Source organism: Mytilus edulis, chromosome 12 (genome assembly GCF_963676685.1).
Source record: "Mytilus edulis chromosome 12, xbMytEdul2.2, whole genome shotgun sequence".
Taxonomy (NCBI): domain Eukaryota; kingdom Metazoa; phylum Mollusca; class Bivalvia; order Mytilida; family Mytilidae; genus Mytilus; species Mytilus edulis.
The window spans coordinates 81,099,937-81,119,545 of record NC_092355.1 but is presented as its reverse complement, the minus strand read 5'-3'; the positions used below and the strand labels follow the sequence as shown (position 1 = coordinate 81,119,545).

The window sequence follows — 19,609 nt, the reverse complement described above, 5'->3', positions numbered from 1 at the left end:
AGTATATAATATTACTGGTCACAAACTGCCTTGTAAACTACTCTAGCTGTTATTCTATTTCAATATGGTGTACATATTTTGTTCATTTGTGCTGTAGGGTTGCTGTCCATGGACATACATCCCATATGTCCTTTTACTCATATGTATGTTTGGTCTTTATTTTGTTTATTTGTGCTGTAGAGTTGCTGTTCATTGTCATATACCTCACATGTCCTTGTATTCATGTTTGGTCTTTATTTTGCTTATTTGTGCTGTTGGGTTGCTGTTCATAGAAATATAACCCACATCTACTTGTATTCATGTTTGGTCTTTATTTTGTTCATTAATGTTGTAGGGTTGCTGGCTTTGGACCTGTACCCAGCATCTTGTATTCATGTTTGGTCTTTATCTTATCTATTTAAGCTGTAGGTTGCTGTCCATGAACATTTAACCACATCTCCTTGTATTTATTTTTATTCATTATTTAATTTATCTATGCTGTTGGGTTGCTGTCCATGAACATAAACACCACATCTCCTTGTATTCATATTTGGTCTTTATTTTGTTATGTTGTAGGCTTGTTGTCTCATTTATATATACTCCACATCTTGTATTCACAAGTATACTTAGTCTTTGTGTAATAAAGCAATACAATTCTTTCTCAGATGATGATTTTCTCATTTAATATTTTTTCAAACAGTTTTAAACATGTAAAAACTACACTTTATACAAAAAATTAGTACTGATAGGAATCAAAATGCTGCCAGCACACCAAATAAACCCAACCAACCATCAAATGACTAGCATAATATAATGTGTAGTTTCGACTAGCATTATATATTGTGTAGTTTTGACTAGCATCATATGATGTATAGTTTTAGACTAGCATTATATAATGTGTAGTTTTGACTAGCATTATATAATGTGTAGTTTTGACTAGCATCATATGATGTATAGTTTTAGACTAGCATTATATAATGTGTAGTTTCGACTAGCATTATATATTGTGTAGTTTTGACTAGCATCATATGATGTATAGTTTTAGACTAGCATTATATAATGTGTAGTTTTGACTAGCATTATATAATGTGTAGTTTTGACTAGCATCATATGATGTATAGTTTTAGACTAGCATTATATAATGTGTAGTTTCGACTAGCATTATATATTGTGTAGTTTTGACTAGCATCATATGATGTATAGTTTTAGACTAGCATTATATAATGTGTAGTTTTGACTAGCATTATATAATGTGTAGTTTTGACTAGCATCATATGATGTATAGTTTTAGACTAGCATTATATAATGTGTAGTTTTACAATTGAGGTCCAAGTCAACTTAAATTCTTGCCCATGAATTCACACATGCGTTGCAGTGCTAAGTCACAGCATTCTTTGTTGTAGTTAGGGCCAGTGGTATTGGTAAAGGCATGGTTAGCCTCATAGCGGTAAAATTCAAAAACAACGCCGGTCTCTTTTAATGTTTGTTCCAACAAGTCCTGATCTTTAGGAGCAGAGAATCCTTCCAGCGTATCTAAGTTACCAAAGTGACACTGAACTGGACACTTAATATTTTTTAAATCACAAAGTGCTTTGCCTGGAATCCCATAAAATGGTGCAGCAGCATCAACCTCTGGAACTAATGCTGCTGAGGCTAGAGTGAGGGCTCCTCCCATACAAAACCCAGTAACACCAACCTGAAAATATAAAGTAGATAAAAACCATATATATAAAAAGGGCTACTCCCATGCAACATGTACAAAACCCAGTAATATCAACCTGAAAATATAAAATAGATATAAAATTCACACCCATAATTTTTCAGACTATTATAAAACCCACCATTGTATACCCAGTTTTCTTCAAATATAAACCCACCTTTGTACATCCAGCATTCTTCAGATATAAACCCACCTTTGTACATCCAGCATTCTTCAGATATAAACCCACCTTTGTACATCCAGCATTCTTCAGATATAAACCCACCTTTGTACATCCAGCATTCTTCAGATATAAAACAGCTCCTTTTATGTCAGCCACAGCTCCTGGCCAGTCTAAGTCATTCATATAATGTCCAGCAGTCTCATTATCTGTTGCCACCTTTCCTCTATAAAGGTCAGGGTTCAAGGTCACAAACCCTGACTTGGCTATGAGTGCTGCCTCCTGGATAATTTGCTCATTCATACCCCACCATTCCTGGATTACAACAATCCCTTTCTTTGTCAAGGCTGGGTCACCTGTCACAACTCCTGGACAGTCACCAAGTTTGTTATCAGACTTAAACGTAACCTTGTTCTGTGCCATCCTAGATTGTATACTTGAATGGGAGCTGAAATATATATACAGTAAAAGATTACAGGACAGTCATCCATTTTTTTTCTCAATCTTAAAACAGCATACCTTACAATTTTAATCGAAATTTTAGAAATTTGCCCAAAATTTCTCTTCCCTACTTTCCATTTGATAAACATACTTAACTTTTTCCATCTTTTTTTGTTTTAAAAGATAAATATAATAGGATTTTTTACGATATTGGACCGAAACGTTCAAGGCCGAGCTGGTCTAGATATAGTGTATTACAAATTTATGCCTTTATTCTGCAAGCATGCATTTATATTAAATAAATAACGATGAAGAGAAGAAAAAGTTGTCAAAAGAAGAATAAAGTTTGAGCATGTCACTACATGGGACTTATGAAGACACTTACTAAAGATATTGAATACAAATGATGCCGACACAGTACAATGTCCTTAACGGAAGTCTTTTTTCGTGAGTATTTTCCTCCAGCGTTGGAGCACACACAGATAGGCTTAAGTGACAAGCTGTAAAAAAATTACTTGTTTAAAAAAAAAAGTTAATCCTTTTAAAAATAGTTAAAGGATAAACTTCAGCGGTTCCAAGATATAAGTTTTGTGTATTAATACAGAAGAAGTTAGTAGATAAGAATAATCATAAGAATTTTAAAATTTAATCAATAGGATTCACGTTACTAAAGACAACACATATTTTTAATCATATAACAAAACGAGACAGAAAACAATACAAACGTGTAGATTGAAAAATAATGTTAATATTTATAACAATGCTTATGATTTTTGACAACATGCATGCCTCCTCTATAAAGTTATCAATTCAGATACCCCAAAGTGGTTATAGCCAACGCTCCGTGTAACTGTTGAAGCCCTTACTTTTATCATGATAATGGATTACTTTTACAAATTGTGACTTAAATGAATTGTTGTCTCATTGGCACTCACACCACATCTTCTTTTGCATGTTTTGAAATCTATATAATATTAGTCCTGAATCATACACAGTTCATACATTGAATACTATAGTTGTTTCTCTCTTTATAAATTTCAATTATACTGGTTTAATTAACAATAATATTTAATATATCACATTCAAGAAAATATAAAATCATTTTTTTTTCATTACTCATTGAATCAAAATAAAACAAATAAAACAGGGGACAATATTAGAAATTTCGTTAAAACATTTTCTTATATGGTTAAGTTTTACCAGAAGTCCATTACTAGACCGTCTAGTAGTGGAATTCTAGTTCTACACATGTCATAATAAAATAGAATGCATCTACATAAGGGACATACCGTATGACAATGCTGTTTTATTTATCGACCACGTTCAAAAGCTACTTTAGATCTTATTCTTATTTTTGCATAATTTTGTTGTAACCTTTTTATCTAAACCCAGTACGACAGTAGAAGGTACTTTTCAAGTTCATACCTCGCTTTAAATTTTTTGTAGGTTCACAGTTTATTTTCATTTGCAGTATTGAATTATCGTCTTTCAATAGACATTTTTTCCAAAATATAATGTAATTTTCATTGAGCATATGTTATTGAGAAAAAACGAGATATCGCCGAAGAAGGATCTATATAACTTTATCTGATAAATATATATATATATATTTGACATGATATTTATCAGATATAGTCGGTTTAAGAGCTCTTGTTTTCTCTGTTGACTCCTGTAACCAATGCCAAAATGATTGTCAGAAAGATCAACCAATATTATAGTACTGTTCGGCATGTTTTGCCGAGTTGTTTTGCGCCATCTTAGTTTGACTTTGTCCTTTGTCTCACTCAGGGCTTCACATGTTTTCTGCAGTCGATTCTTTTGCATTTAAGTTTACGGAAAACATTTATGGCATGAATCTGTCTGTCATTGCCATCGGCGATTTGATTAAATGTTGACGTTGCGGCCGTAAACATCTCTCGCAAGTTCCTTGCGTAATCAAATTCTATTGACATGGCATTGTCAGTACATATTGATCTGGTCATTGATGGTCATCAACGAATGTCGTCTGCCTGTATCGTTACAGCACCTTCACGTTTTCCTCGCTGCAATTGTCTTATGGACTGATTTTTGTTGCTCAGTCTCGGCAATATGGAGAATTGTTTCCCGAAGAAAATACACTTTGAATTTTTATGCCCCACCTACGATAGAAGAGGGGCATTATGTTTTCTGGTCTGTGCCTCCGTTCGTCCGTCCGTCCGCGTTCGTTCGTCCCACTTCAGGTTAAAGTTTTTGGTCAAGGTAGTTTTTGGTCAAGGTAGTTTTTGATAAAGTTGAAGTCCAATCCACCTGAAACTTAGTACACATGTTCCCCATGATATGTTCTTTCTAATTTTAATGGCACATTATAGTTTTGACCCCAATTTCATGGTCAACTGAACATAGAAAATGAAAGTGCGAAGTTCAGGTTAAAGTTTTTGGTCAAGGTAGTTTTTGATGAAGTTAAAGTCACAACTACTTGAAACTTAGTACACATGTTCCCTATGATATGATCGTTCTAATTTTAATTCCAAATTAAAGTTTTGACCCCAATTTCATGGAAAATTATAGTGCGAGTGGGGCATCCGTGTACTATGGACACATTCTTGTTTTTTGTTTTTTTTTTTTGTTTTTGTTTATAGATTTCGACTTTTGCTTTAAGAAATTCGTCAATAACTTCAGGTAAAACAGAAAGCCTATAATTGTAATACCAATAAAACAGCTAGACATCGTTCTGTGGAAGTATTGTCACTCATGGAAGTAATATTCCATGGACGTTTGTTAACTTACTAGTATGCAGAATACCGGTAACTAAAACGAACCTCGACTTTATTTTTCAAATAACTGTTACATATGTATGCATGTAATTGTATGTAGATAAGTTGTTCACATATTTGTGCACTACCGTAATTAATGACATTTAAATCAAAATAAAGATATATTACTATATATATGATTTGGCACATCTATCAAACACTCGATAAAATAATCACTACAGGTGCGACATGTGGAGCTGAATTATTTTTGCCTTCCGGAGCACCCGAAATCCCCCCTAAATGGTAGGTTATGCTTACCACCCACAAAGATAGCGTATGTTTACCCCCTAAAATGAAGCATATATGTTATACCCTCAATGGTAGATGATACGGATTTACTCGCTCAAACAGAGCTCTGGTCGTGCAAGGTCGGACCCATTGTAGTTTTCACTTTGACCGTAGTCGCAATTTAAACTATCAGAACAATTATTAAAAGTTGCTGAAATAGAACATGTAGAACAAGTAAAAACGCTAGAAAACCTTTCGTCCAAAGATCTGATAGATATGAATAAGAGAATGTATAGAAAGTAGAATATGCATGAAGACATATAAATTGATTCTACAGCAGGTTTTAAAAATAACTTGCGATTTTCTTATTACGCGCTGTCTGTTTATTCTGAGTAATTTGATATTTCCTTAACACACGTTCTGTAGGACGTGCATTAAGGTTAATCATGTAACTAAAACTTTTACAAAATGGCTGATAACGATTCCGAAGACGACGAGAGAGGGATTCTATGTGCACATTATGACACTAGTAGAATGCCAGCGTGTGGAAAATCTGGTGCCAAGTTTTGTAGTTTGGTTTATATTATTTTGAATATTTTAACTTGTTCACTAATTGTACATTTAGTTGGATTTTCAACTGCTTACTGGTCTCATGGAGAGGATTTCTATCATACAGGATTGTGGCTACTGTGTGGAATAAATAAACATAGGTGTCAATATCTACCATATCATGCAGGTAAATATATCATTCGGCTAATTAGAGGACGAATTAAGTATGATAGGGGGAGATGTGTCTGTTTGTTGGAATACAGTGTAATAAAAAAAAAAATGCCAATATTTCCCATATATTTGAGAACAAATTAATTACTATACTAGTGTAGTAGACTGTTACACTAAATCATATGTCAAGATATTCCCCTATATCAACATAGTTAATTAATTGTAATATTAAACTATGGATATAATCATTAATATACATGCATTAGCATATTTTAAAATAAGTTTTTAATAACATGTACAAAGAAAACAGTCAACTGCGTTAACCATGTTAATATATAAAAAAGAAGATGATGTATGATTGCCAATGAGACAACTGTCCACAAGAGACCAAAATGACACAGACATTCACAACTATATGTTCCCGTACGGCCTTCAACAATGAGCAAAGCCCATACCGCATAGTGAGCTATAAAATTCCCCGATAAGACAATGTAAAACAATTCAAACGAGAAAACTGACGGCCTTATTTATATAAAAAATGAACCCTTAACCATGTTAACTTGAATGAATTAAATACCAACTCTAGAAACATTGCGGTAAATAGCATTAATTTTTATTATTTATTTGTTTCGATTGTTATTTTATCTTTCTTTCTATAGCTGATATTTTGTAGCTTTTTTTGCTTGGGTTTTTTCATTACTTTTAACATGTTTAGAACTTTTAATCATTGACAACGTTACCATACCACATCTTCTTTTTGTATTTACCTCTTTAACGAAGGTTTTGAGCGTTCTTCGTGAAATCTTTCAAGAAATTAGTTTATTGAGTGTTGTTTTCCATTTTTGTAACAAATAAAAGCAGTTAATTTGATAAAAGCTTTTAATTTGATAAAAGCTGTTAATTTTATAAAAGCTGTTAATTTGATAAAAGCTGTTAATTTGATAAAAGCTTTTAATTTTATAAAAGCTGTTAATTTTATAAAAGCTGTTAATTTGATAAAAGCTGTTAATTTGATTAAAGCTGTTAATTTGAAAAAGCTGTTAATTTGATTAAAGCTGTTAATTTGATAAAAGCTGTTAATTTGAAACAGAATTGTGAAAATGTATTGTATACATGTTATAAATCATGTAAGTGATTAACAAACTCTATATTACAATCACGATATATGATAAAGTGTTGATGAACTAATAAAAAAATAACCCAGTACAACAATTTTTTTAATAAAGTCTACATTGATATTTTATTTCGTGGTTGGCATATCATTGTGTTTTCTTAGCTTATATATATTGGTCTTGGTCCCCATTTTGTGTGGTTTTTTTCAGGAGGGAAGACTTTTATCTGACCAGATTTGCAGTATTTTGTAATGATGTGAGGGAAAATTTTATTTATTTGATTATTTATCTTTTTATCATTTGATAGGAGCTTCAGAAAAATACTTACTATACTATTTTTTACAAATGAAACACAAAACTCGGACATTTGTGTCTGAGAGTAAAGTGATGAAGAATAAAGTGTTATTTTGTCTTCCTATTAGTTCATATTTTTGAAACAAAATAGATGTTCACATTTGCTTTGGGTTGATGATTTTGTATATAGAATTGTCATATAACACCTGACATAACATAACCGTCCAATGGTTACAGATATAAATCACAATTTTTATTTATCACAAAACTCCCCGGGGTCACACCTGTTGTCTAACCTGAAAAAAATAATTAATAACAGGTACACTTGTTAATGTGACATAAAACTTGTCATCTTGAAAAAAAAGACAAGTAAATTATTTTTGATACTGCCAATTATTATAACGAAGTTGGGCTACAGACGTCAGTGACATGTACGACTTTAAGAAGATTGTGACTTTAATTCGGACGTTTTTCTTTGTGTTTGGGGTCGGGTTTACATTCCATGTACTGGGGTTTGGTACGCCTTACTGGTTAGTGGATAAATATTCTTCTAAAGGACTATGGAATAATTGTTACACATTTATATGTCTCAGTAACTGTTCAGATATAGGTATGTATTGAATGACGGGGTATCGTACTCCCTACTGGTCAGTGGATAAATATTCTTCTAAAGGACTATGGAATAATTGTTACACATTTATATGTCTCAGTAACTGTTCAGATATAGGTATGTAATGAATGAAGAGCTTAATGATACTGGTTATAGTTAACTGTTCAGATATAGGTACGTTATGAATGACGGGCTATCGTACTCCCTACTGGTCAGTGGATAAATATTCTTCTAAAGGACTATGGAATACTTGTTACACATTTATATATCTCCGTAACTGTTCAGATATAGGTATGTAATGAATGACGGGCTATCGTACTCCTTATTGGTCAGTGGAATAGATGTTCACATTTGCTTTGGGTTGATGATTTTGTATATACATGATATAGAATTATGACTGTCTATAATTGTCATATAACACCTGACATAACATAACCGCCCAATGGTTACAGATATAAATCACAATCTTTATTTATCACAAAACTCCCCGGGGTCACACCTGTTGTCTAACCTGAAAAAAATAATTAATAACAGGTACACTTGTTAATGTGACTTAAAACTTGTCATCTTGAAAAAAAGACAAGTAAATTATTTTTGATACTGCCAATTATTATAACGTCAGTGAAATGTACGACTTTAAGAAGATTGTGACTTTAATTCGGACGTTTTTCTTTGTGTTTGGGGTCGGGTTTACATTCCATGTACTGGGGTTTGGTACGCCTTATTGGTCAGTGGATAAATATTCTTCTAAAGGACTATGGAATACTTGTTACACATTTATATGTCTCAGTAACTGTTCAGATATAGGTACGTATTGAATGACGGGCTATCGTACTCCCTACTGGTCAGTGGATAAATATTTTTCTTAAGGACTGTGGAATACTTGAAAAATGTTACACATTTATATGTCTCAGTAACTGTTCAGATATAGGTATGTAATGAATGACGGGCTAATGATACTGGTTTTAGTATCAATATAAGACCCCTCGGTAATGTCTAGTTTTAATTTTTACTGAATTATCTAAAGTGAAATGAGTGGATCAGCTGTTTATTACTGAATTATCAGCTGTTTCAAGTTTATCTTCTTATAGTCTAATTAAGAGATCTGTATAATATAAAAAAGAAGATGTGGTATGATTGCCAATGAGACAACTGTCCACAAGAGACCAAAATGACACAGACATTAACAACTATATATCACCGTACGGCCTTCAACAATGAGCAAAGACCATACCGCATAGTCAGCTATTAAAGACCCCGATAAGACAATGTTATACAATTCAAACGAGAAAACTAACGGCCTTATTTATATAAAAAAAATGAAGGAAAGACAAATATGTAACACATAAACATATAAACAAACGACAACCACTGAATTACAGGCTCCTGAGATATAAGATTGGTTTTAAAAAGAATTATATGTATTAAAATATTTATTCAAATTAAGCATGATGTCCTTATTCTAAATTTTATCCAATCTAATTATCTGCAATGAGCACCATCCCTGTTAACATGGTTAAGGAATCAGTTTTGACATGGTTAATGAATCACTGTTAACATGGTTAAGGAATCAGTTTTGAAAAATATCTCAACATTTTGCATATAATTTTTGTTTTTTTGATCTTTGATTTTCAATCTAGTGCTCAATCTTTCTTTCGAATTCTACACTATTCCCTTAATGTTAACTTAAGTAAAACTCATATCATTTTATCCTTTTCAAGTAAAATTAAATTGGTATCAACGAGATGTACTGTTTACAAGAGTGAATTGTCTTTCTTTTACCATGGTATGATTCTTTCCTGAAATATAGAGAAATGTTCATTTCCAAATTATCCTATTTCCAAATTATCCTATGGCTAATTTGGATTTTATATTTTTCTTTATTTCAAAATAAAATATAACCGGCGTCTTTGGTAAAAGAATCAAAGACAGTTCATTTTGCAATTGATTGTAAAACGTTGTAAAAAAACTAGACAGGGTAATTTGCATAACACAGTATTGCTCCGTACATACAAACTAATTTAGAATACATTATTTATTCATAATAAAACCTCAAATTCCCCTGAAGAAAAGCAAGCATCTCTTTTGTAACCAGTGATGTGTCACAACATGACCTCTGACCTCCACGACGGATTTTGATGTGATGATTTTACGGAGAGGCAAAATATGACTTTAAAGTAATAAACCCCCCTAGCCTGATGACTTTTCTTTATTACTTATTTGTATATTTTACTTCTTTCAAACATAACACATAAAACATAATACGCTATCCAGGGAAATACTTTATTTATACAAGCTTGGTTAAATTGAAGCTCACAAAATGATTGAAAATAAATAGGGTCTATTTGATGGTATTTATATTTCAGCATATGATTTGAATCCACACAGACCTTGACTGTATTTGGATTGCTATATATATAGGCTCTTTTTGATTGTTTTTATATTTCAGCAGGGTTTGAAGACACACAGACCTTGGCAATATTTGGAATGCTATATATCTCGGGTCTACTTGATTGTATTTATGTTTCAGCATGGTTTGAAGCCACACAAGCGCTGGAAACATGGGGTCTATTTGATTTTTATATTTCAGCATGGTTTGAAGCCACACAAGCGCTGGAAACATTGGGTCTATTTGATTGTATTTATGTTTTAGCATGGTTTGAAGCCACACAAGCGCTGGAAACATTGGGTCTATTTGATTGTATTTATATTTCAGCATGGTTTGAAGCCACACAAGCGCTGAAAACATTGGGTCTATTTGATTGTATTTATATTTCAGCATGGTTTGAAGCCACAAAAGTGCTGGAAACATGGGGTCTATTTGATTGTATTTATATTTCAGCATGGTTTGAAGCCACACAAGCGCTGGAAACATGGGGTCTATTTGATTGTATTTATATTTCAGCATGGTTTGAAGCCACACAAGTGCTGGAAACATGGGGTCTATTTGATTGTATTTATATTTCAGCATGGTTTGAAGCCACACAAGCGCTGGAAACATGGGGTCTATTTGATTGTATTTATATTTCAGCATGGTTTGAAGCCACACAAGCGCTGGAAACATGGGGTCTATTTGATTGTATTTAATTCAGCATGGTTTGAAGCTACACAAGCGCTGGAAACATTGGGTCTATTTAATTGTATTTATATTTCAGCATGGTTTGAAGCTACACAGGCGCTGGAAACATTGGGTCTATTCGCTGCTTTCCTGGCCTTAGTATTTTTGGTGCTGTTTATATTCCATCCACAGTCCTCTTCTAACAAGGCCATATTTATAATTGGAATGGTATCTACGTTTATCGCAGGTAATATAATATACTACTTCACACATGTAACAAGTACTTATCTACTTATAATGTTGACTATAAGAGTCACACATGTAACAAGTACTTATCTACTTATTACGTTGACTATAAGAGTCACACATGTAACAAGTACTTATCTACTTATTACGTTGACTATAAGAGTCACACATGTAACAAGTACTTATCTACTTATTACGTTGACTATAAGAGTCACACATGTAACAAGTACTTATCTACTTATTACGTTGACTATAAGAGTCACACATGTAACAAGTACTTATCTACTTATTACGTTGACTATAAGAGTCACACATGTAACAAGTACTTATCTACTTATTATGTTGACTATAAGAGTCACACATGTAACAAGTACTTATCTACTTATTATGTTGACTATAAGAGTCACACATGTAACAAGTACTTATCTCTTATTACGTTGACTATAAGAGTCACACATGTAACAAGTACTTATCTACTTATTACGTTGACTATAAGAGTCACACATGTAACAAGTACTTATCTACTTATTACGTTGACTATAAGAGTCACACATGTAACAAGTACTTATCTACTTATTACGTTGACTATAAGAGTCACACATGTAACAAGTACTTATCTACTTATTACGTTGACTATAAGAGTCACACATGTAACAAGTACTTATCTACTTATTACGTTGACTATAAGAGTCACACATGTAACAAGTACTTATCTACTTATTACGTTGACTATAAGAGTCACACATGTAACAAGTACTTATCTACTTATTATGTTGACTATAAGAGTCACACATGTAACAAGTACTTATCTCTTATTACGTTGACTATAAGAGTGTACTAATTATTAATACTTGTATAAAAGGAAGAAAAAAAAACCATTAACTGAATTATCCCTAGACCACCTGACCCTCGGAAGTAGTAATATGTAGTTGTACTTTATCCAGCTTACATGAAAAAAAATCTTATAAAAATAAGAAGATGTGGTATGATGTTCAATGAGACAACTTTCCACTAAAAACAAAATGACACAGAATTTAGCATAAAATAAGGACTATTATATTCAACCAAGGAGACTTTAGTTCACTGGGGGTTGTCTTTTCTTTGGTCTTTAATGGATAATTTCTCATCGACAATCATACAACATCTGATTATCTTGAATATTTCAATGATAATCTCAGATATACAATTAAATAACGATCTCAAACCTACAGTACAATAGCTACATAGGTCTTACAGTGCAATAGCTATCATAAATCCTTCAAATCAATTTTGTGATTTCTCTTAAATTGTACCACATTATTTCTATTTTTTTATATAATTTTATTTATTTAAATGCCAATTAAACCCAATGGGGTAAATGGCAGACATCAAATATATAAACATGCATGCTGAAATTAACAAAACAGCACTGTAATAGTACATAAAACTACTGTGATAGTACACAAAAGAGCACTGTGACAACATAAAATAGCACTGTGACAGTACACAAAACAGCACTGTGACAGTACACAAAACAGTACTGTGACAGTACACAAAACAGCACTGTGACAGTACACAAAACAGCACTGTGACAGTACACAAAACAGCACTGTGACAGTACACAAAACAGCAATTTGACAGTACACAAAACAGCACTGTGACAGTACACAAAACAGCATTGTGACAGTACACAAAACAGTACTGTGACAGTACACAAAACAGCACTGTGACAGTACACAAAAAGCACTGTGACAGTACACAAAACAGCACTGTGACAGTACAAAAAAAGCATTGTGACAATACAAAAACAGCACTGTGATAGTACACAAAAGAGCACTGTGACAGAATATAAAATAGCACTGTGACAGTACACAAAACAGAACTGTGACAGTACACAAAACAGCACTGTGACAGAATATAAAAGAGCACTGTGACAGTACACAAAACAGCACTGTGACAGTACAAAAAACAGTACTGTGACAGTACACAAAACAGCACTGTGACAGTACACAAAACAGCACTGTGACAGTACACAAAACAGCAATTTGACAGTACACAAAACAGCACTGTGACAGTACACAAAACAGCATTGTGACAGTACACAAAACAGTACTGTGACAGTACACAAAAAGCACTGTGACAGTACACAAAACAGCACTGTGACAGTACAAAAAAAGCACTGTGACAATACAAAAACAGCACTGTGATAGTACACAAAAGAGCACTGTGACAGAATATAAAATAGCACTGTGACAGTACACAAAACAGAACTGTGACAGTACACAAAACAGCACTGTGACAGAATATAAAAGAGCACTGTGACAGTACACAAAACAGTACTGTGACAGTACACAAAACAGTACTGTGACAGTACACAAAACAACACTGTGACAGTTCACAAAACAGTACTGTGACAGTACACAAAACAACACTGTGACAGTACACAAAACAGTACTATGACAGTACACAAAACAGCACTGTGACAGTACACAAAACAGCACTGCGACAGTACACAAAACAGTACTGTGACAGTACATAAAACATCACTGTGACAGTACACAAAACAAAATAGCACTGTGACTACACAAAACAGTACTGTGACAGTACACAAAACAGCACTATGACAGTACACAAAACAGCACTGTGACAGTACATAAAACAGCACTGTGACAGTACACAAAACATCACTGTGACAGTACACAAAACAGCACTGTGACTGTACACAACACAGTACTGTGACAGTACACAAAACAACACTGTGACAGTACAAAAAAAGCACTGTAACGTACACAAAATAGCACTATGACAGTACACAAAAGAGCACTGTGATAGAACATAAATAGCACTGTGACAGTACACAAAAGAGCACTGTGACAGAATATAAAATAGCACTGTGACAGTACACAAAACAGAACTGTGACAGTACACAAAACAGTACTGTGACAGTACACAAAAACAGCACTGTGACAGTACACAAAAGAGCACTGTGACAGAACATAAAATAGCACTGTGACAGTACACAAAACAGCACTGTGACAGTACACAAAACTGTACTGTGATAGTACACAAAAGAGCACTGTGACAGTTCACAAAACAGCGCCAGAATAATAAAAGTGCAAAACATCATATTTACATAATGTAGATTTAGAAGTTATTGCGATGTTTTTATTATTGCGAAAAATGCGACAGTAATTCAAACTCGCTTTCTGAAATTATTTATATGAATAAAACAGGATTTTACTCAATATCGCAAAAATTAAAATCGTATGAAAGACATATAACCTAAGACTTAAAACAAATTTACTAAAGTTATCCATGTCATCTATACTTGAATAGCTATTCTATAAAAAAATAAAGGGATCATTTTTGAGTACACTGTAATACTTCACGAACCATTGTTATGCCCCTTGTCCGTCCGTCTGTACGTACGTCACTTTTACCATTCTTGAGTAATGCCTATTTAGAACTGGAAAAAAATGCTGAATTGTTCGTTCCCGTTCTCCAACTTCAGTGTAACTGAACAAAAACTTATACACAATGCTTATTACCACAAAATACAGACCAAATACAAACTGTTATGTTCCTTTATAACTGCATATGATATGCAAGCAGGGGCATAATTCCCAATTTATTTTTTGTTTTATTTTGCAGCTGGATTTACAGTACTAGGGATTGTGATATATGGAGCTAAAAATCGGGACTTATCCTGGTCGTATGGATTGACAGTTATAGCAGGTGCAATGTATACCGGAAGTGGTATTCTGATGGTGCTACATCTGAATTTAAATTTACAACAGACGTAGCACGTGCCTTGTATACCGAAAGTGGTAAACTCATGGGGTTACATTTAAATTTAAATTTACAACAGACGAAGCAGGGGCCATGTTTACCGGAAGTGCAAGTAAAATCATGGTGTTACATTTTGAATATGAATTTACAACATACGAAGTAGATGTCATGTATACCGATTCTTCATGTATACAAGAAGTGGTATACTCATAGTGTTACATTTGAATATGAAATCACTACGGATGTAGCAGTTCTCAGATATTCCGGAACTTAAAACAGAAGAATTTTTCTCTGACGGAATAATCATTGTCCCCTTTATGCAAGCCTCGCTGATTTTGTTTATGCATGGTACATAGCGAAGATTTATTTTCTATTTTGTACACAAGTATTTCATGTAATGAATGTATTCAGTGCTTCGTCTTGTCCTGTTTGAGACTATATTCAGTTGAATATCCTCCCCCCTTGACTATCAAATGGTCGTCCTTTACGACAGACAAGTTAATAGTTTTTTTCCTTATTTTTATGGTTTCTTGTCCGATGATGTTGGTCTTATAGGTGCTTATTGTGGCGATAGCTGATAATGTACACCTAAGAGTCTATTGTATGGACGATAAGGGGGGATTTAAAGAAATTTGAGAAATAAATAAATAACCTTACTGGGTGAGAACTGAATACACTCTTGTCCTTAAGAGATGAATATGAAAATTCTGCAACACACTACAAATCGGTACGCGCACGAATTTGTTGTTTTCATCAAGAATTAACAGTGGGACCATATAAATTGAGCAAAAGTTCCCAACTCACTGCAATTCCATTACGTCCCCTACAACCGTTTATATTGAATCTATTTGTTCAATGTGTGCCGTTATCTTCTAAATCTACAAGACATTTATATCATTTCTATTCGCGTCTGGTTAGTAATTTGCAAAATTTCATATTGAGTGCAGTGTTATGCAGTATTGAACGGAACGGATATGATCTCTGCGCCGGAGATTGAGTAGAGTCGAGTTCTAATTTAGTTATTTTTGTGAAAGTTGCGGCCTTCACTTCTGTTTCTTTTTCTTTCTTTCTTTAATGTCTGAATGAATTAATTACATAATTAGTATATAATCGTAAAATTAGCACTTGCAAATAGAGTTTGAGTGTTGTTCAGGGTAAGCGTTTTTTTTCGCAATAAGTGGTCCTTTGACATCCCAAGTACTCAAAAATATCATTGTTACCTTCCTTTCCTTTATCTGCCATGACCGAGTCAATTGTTACCTCCCTTTCCTTGATCTGCCATGACCGAGTCAATTGTTACCTCCCTTTCCTTGATCTGCCATGACCGAGTCAATTGTTACCTCCCTTTCCTTGATCTGCCATGACCGAGTCAATTGTTACCTCCCTTTCCTTGATCTGCCATGACCGAGTCAATTGTTACCTCCCTTTCCTTGATCTGCCATGACCGAGTCAATTGTTACCTCCCTTTCCTTGATCTGCCATGACCGAGTCAATTGTTACCTCCCTTTCCTTGATCTGCCATGACCGAGTCAATTGAACAGATTAATCATGTCTTTGTTTTCATAAGAAGTAAAAGATGGACTACCAGAAAAATAGACTTGCATGTGTAAAATTTATATTTACCTAATTTTAACGTTACAGTGGGTAAGGGCCATTGTATTGAACATTTAATACCCAAGAATTCCATATCAGTGTATAGCTATTTGTAACGAGACGGGTGGTAATGTGATACTCATGTCGCATGCAAACCCCACTTCTTTTGTATGTTTTGTATATGACTACATTGTTTTTGTGCCAACTCATTGTTTTTGTGATACACTGCTTTTTGTTTAGTAACTATATGTTATTTCTCTATAATTTCATATTAAAATTTAATTCAAATACTTTATGTATTATCAATTGTGACAATCAATACAGTGATACGTGATGTAAATTAATCCTCATTGTGACAGCAGACCAACAACAAAAAGCGTAGTAAAACATTTAAGAGAGAGATCACCGTGAGAATCATTATTGCTAGTTATATGATACTTATACAAAAAATATAAGAAAACCTTCCTGTTACATACAAAACTAGTAAACAAGTCAAGACATTTCAGGGTGTGCATTCTTGATCATACATACAAGTAAACAAGGCAAGACATTTCAGGGTGTGCATTCTTGATCATACATACAAGTAAACAAGGCAAGACATTTCAGGGTGTGCATTCTTGATCATACATATAAGTAAACAAGATATTTCAGGGTGCATTCTTGATCATACATACAAGTAAACTAGGCAAGACATTTCAGGGTGTGCATTCTTGATCAAACATACAAGTAAACAAGACATTTCAGGGTGCATTCTTGATCATACATACAAGTAAACTAGGCAAGACATTTCAGGGTGTGCATTCTTGATCATACATACAAGTAAACAAGGCAAGACATTTCAGGGTGTGCATTCTTGATCATACATACAAGTAAACAAGACATTTCAGGGTGCATTCTTGATCATACATACAAGTAAACTAGGCAAGACATTTCAGGGTGTGCATTCTTGATCAAACATACAAGTAAACAAGACATTTCAGGGTGCATTCTTGATCATACATACAAGTAAACAAGACATTTCAGGGTGTGCATTCTTGATCATACATACAAGTAAACAAGACATTTCAGGGTGTGCATTCTTGATCATACATACAAGTAAACAAGACATTTCAGGGTGTGCATTCTTGATCATACATACAAGTAAACAAGACATTTCAGGGTGTGCATTCTTGATCATACATACAAGTAAACAAGACATTTCAGGGTGCATTCTTGATCATACATACAAGTAATGAAGACATTTCAGGGTGCATTCTTGATCATACATACAAGTAAACAAGGCAAGACATTTCAGGGTGTGCGTTCTTGATCATACATACAAGTAAACAAGGCAAGACATTTCAGGGTGTGCGTTCTTGATCATACATACAAGTAAACAAGGCAAGACATTTCAGGGTGTGCATTCTTGATCATTCTTATTCTACTTTATCATGTTTATGTTTGTTAACGCCATTTTCACATTATTCTGTAAAAATCATAAATGACGTTATTTTGAATGTATTTGATACGAATTCAGCAGAAATGTCCCGCCAGTTTATAAGGTTGAAATAACCCAGCGTGCTTATTTCTTAATAAATTAAGTTCGATAAACAGATTAGTGGTTACTTTGAAATACATCAATAGAAATTGTCTGGAAATCGCTCCTTCCTTGTATGCAAATTGATAATAAACTAGTTTGTCGTACAGTAAATCTAGAACTTATGGCTTGAAAGATTACAAGAGACAGTCATTACAATACTAGGTCATACACAATAATAGAAAACTGTCGTTATAGATTAGTGGAAATATGTGACATATTGATAAATCAGTGTTATTGGAACTGATGTTCTAAGTGAACCTCACAATAAACCAACACAACTAAAACTCTTAAATGTAGAAATATGTTTTAAGAATGGTTCAGTTGGCAGCGAATGAACAAGCTATATAGCTAAGTTATATTTGGCAATTATGCAATTATTATTACATTTATAAGTATCGCTTTCTTGAAGACTTTCTCGATGTATTGAGGACCATTGGTGGCCTTGAAGACTTTCTCGATGTGTTGAGGACCATTGGTGGCCTTGAAGACTTTCTCGATGTGTTGAGGACCATTGGTGGCCTTGAAAACTTTCTCGATGTGTTGAGGACCATTGGTGGCCTTCTTGCAGACTTTCTCGATGTGTTGAGGACCATTGGACTTTCTCGGTGTGTTGAGGACCATTGGTGGCCTTCTTGAAGACTTTCTCGATGTGTTGAGGACCATTGGACTTTCTCGATGTGTTGAGGACCATTGGTGGCCTTGAAGACTTTCTCGATGTGTTGAGGACCATTGGTGGCCTTGAAGACTTTCTTGATGTGTTGAGGACCATTGGTGGCCTTGAAGACTTTCTCGATGTGTTGAGGACCATTGGTGGCCTTCTTGAAGACTTTCTCGATGTGTTGAGGACCATTGGTGGCCTTGAAGACTTTTTCGATGTGTTGAGGACCATTGGTGGCCTTGAAGACTTTCTCGATGTGTTGAGGACCATTGGTGGCCTTTCTTGAAGACTTTCTCGATGTGTTGAGGACCATTGGTGGCCTTGAAGACTTTCTCGATGTGTTGAGGACCATTGGTGGCCTTGAAGACTTTCTCGATGTGTTGAGGACCATTGGTGGCCTTGAAGACTTTCTCGATGTGTTGAGGACCATTGATGGCCTTGAAGACTTTCTCGATGTGTTGAGGACCATTGGTGGCCTTGAAGACTTTCTCGATGTGTTGAGGACCATTGGTGGCCTTGAAGACTTTCTCGATGTGTTGAGGACCATTGGTGGCCTTTCTTGAAGACTTTCTCGATGTGTTGAGGACCATTGGTGGCCTTCGGCTGTTTTCTTCTTTTGTCTTTTGTTTTTGTCTCTTTTGACACATTCTC

The 19,609-nt window shown here is 34.1% G+C and overlaps 2 protein-coding genes across 3 annotated transcripts; one reads left to right on the top strand and one right to left on the bottom strand.

The window, feature by feature from the left end:
• Positions 1 to 633: 633 nt before the first annotated feature.
• Positions 634 to 2,802, bottom strand: LOC139499208 (protein usf-like). The gene is made up of 3 exons (XM_071287885.1): positions 2,686 to 2,802; positions 1,965 to 2,307; positions 634 to 1,675 (listed from the first exon to the last, which is right to left on the bottom strand). The coding sequence occupies exons 2-3, from the start codon at positions 2,280 to 2,282 to the stop codon at positions 1,313 to 1,315; spliced, it is 681 nt and encodes a 226-aa protein (XP_071143986.1). The 5' UTR covers positions 2,283 to 2,307; positions 2,686 to 2,802; the 3' UTR covers positions 634 to 1,312.
• A 2,858-nt stretch (positions 2,803 to 5,660) lies between these two features.
• On the top strand, positions 5,661 to 17,012 carry LOC139499206 (uncharacterized). Of its 2 annotated transcripts, none has more exons than XM_071287883.1 (3): positions 5,661 to 6,056; positions 11,212 to 11,361; positions 14,991 to 17,012. In XM_071287883.1, exons 1-3 carry the CDS (start codon positions 5,789 to 5,791, stop codon positions 15,140 to 15,142), a joined length of 570 nt encoding a protein of 189 aa, XP_071143984.1. In that variant the 5' UTR covers positions 5,661 to 5,788; the 3' UTR covers positions 15,143 to 17,012. The 2 variants fall into 2 exon arrangements, with proteins under 2 accessions (XP_071143984.1, XP_071143985.1); XM_071287884.1 differs by lacking the exon at positions 5,661 to 6,056 and adding an exon at positions 8,655 to 8,863.
• Positions 17,013 to 19,609: the final 2,597 nt, after the last annotated feature.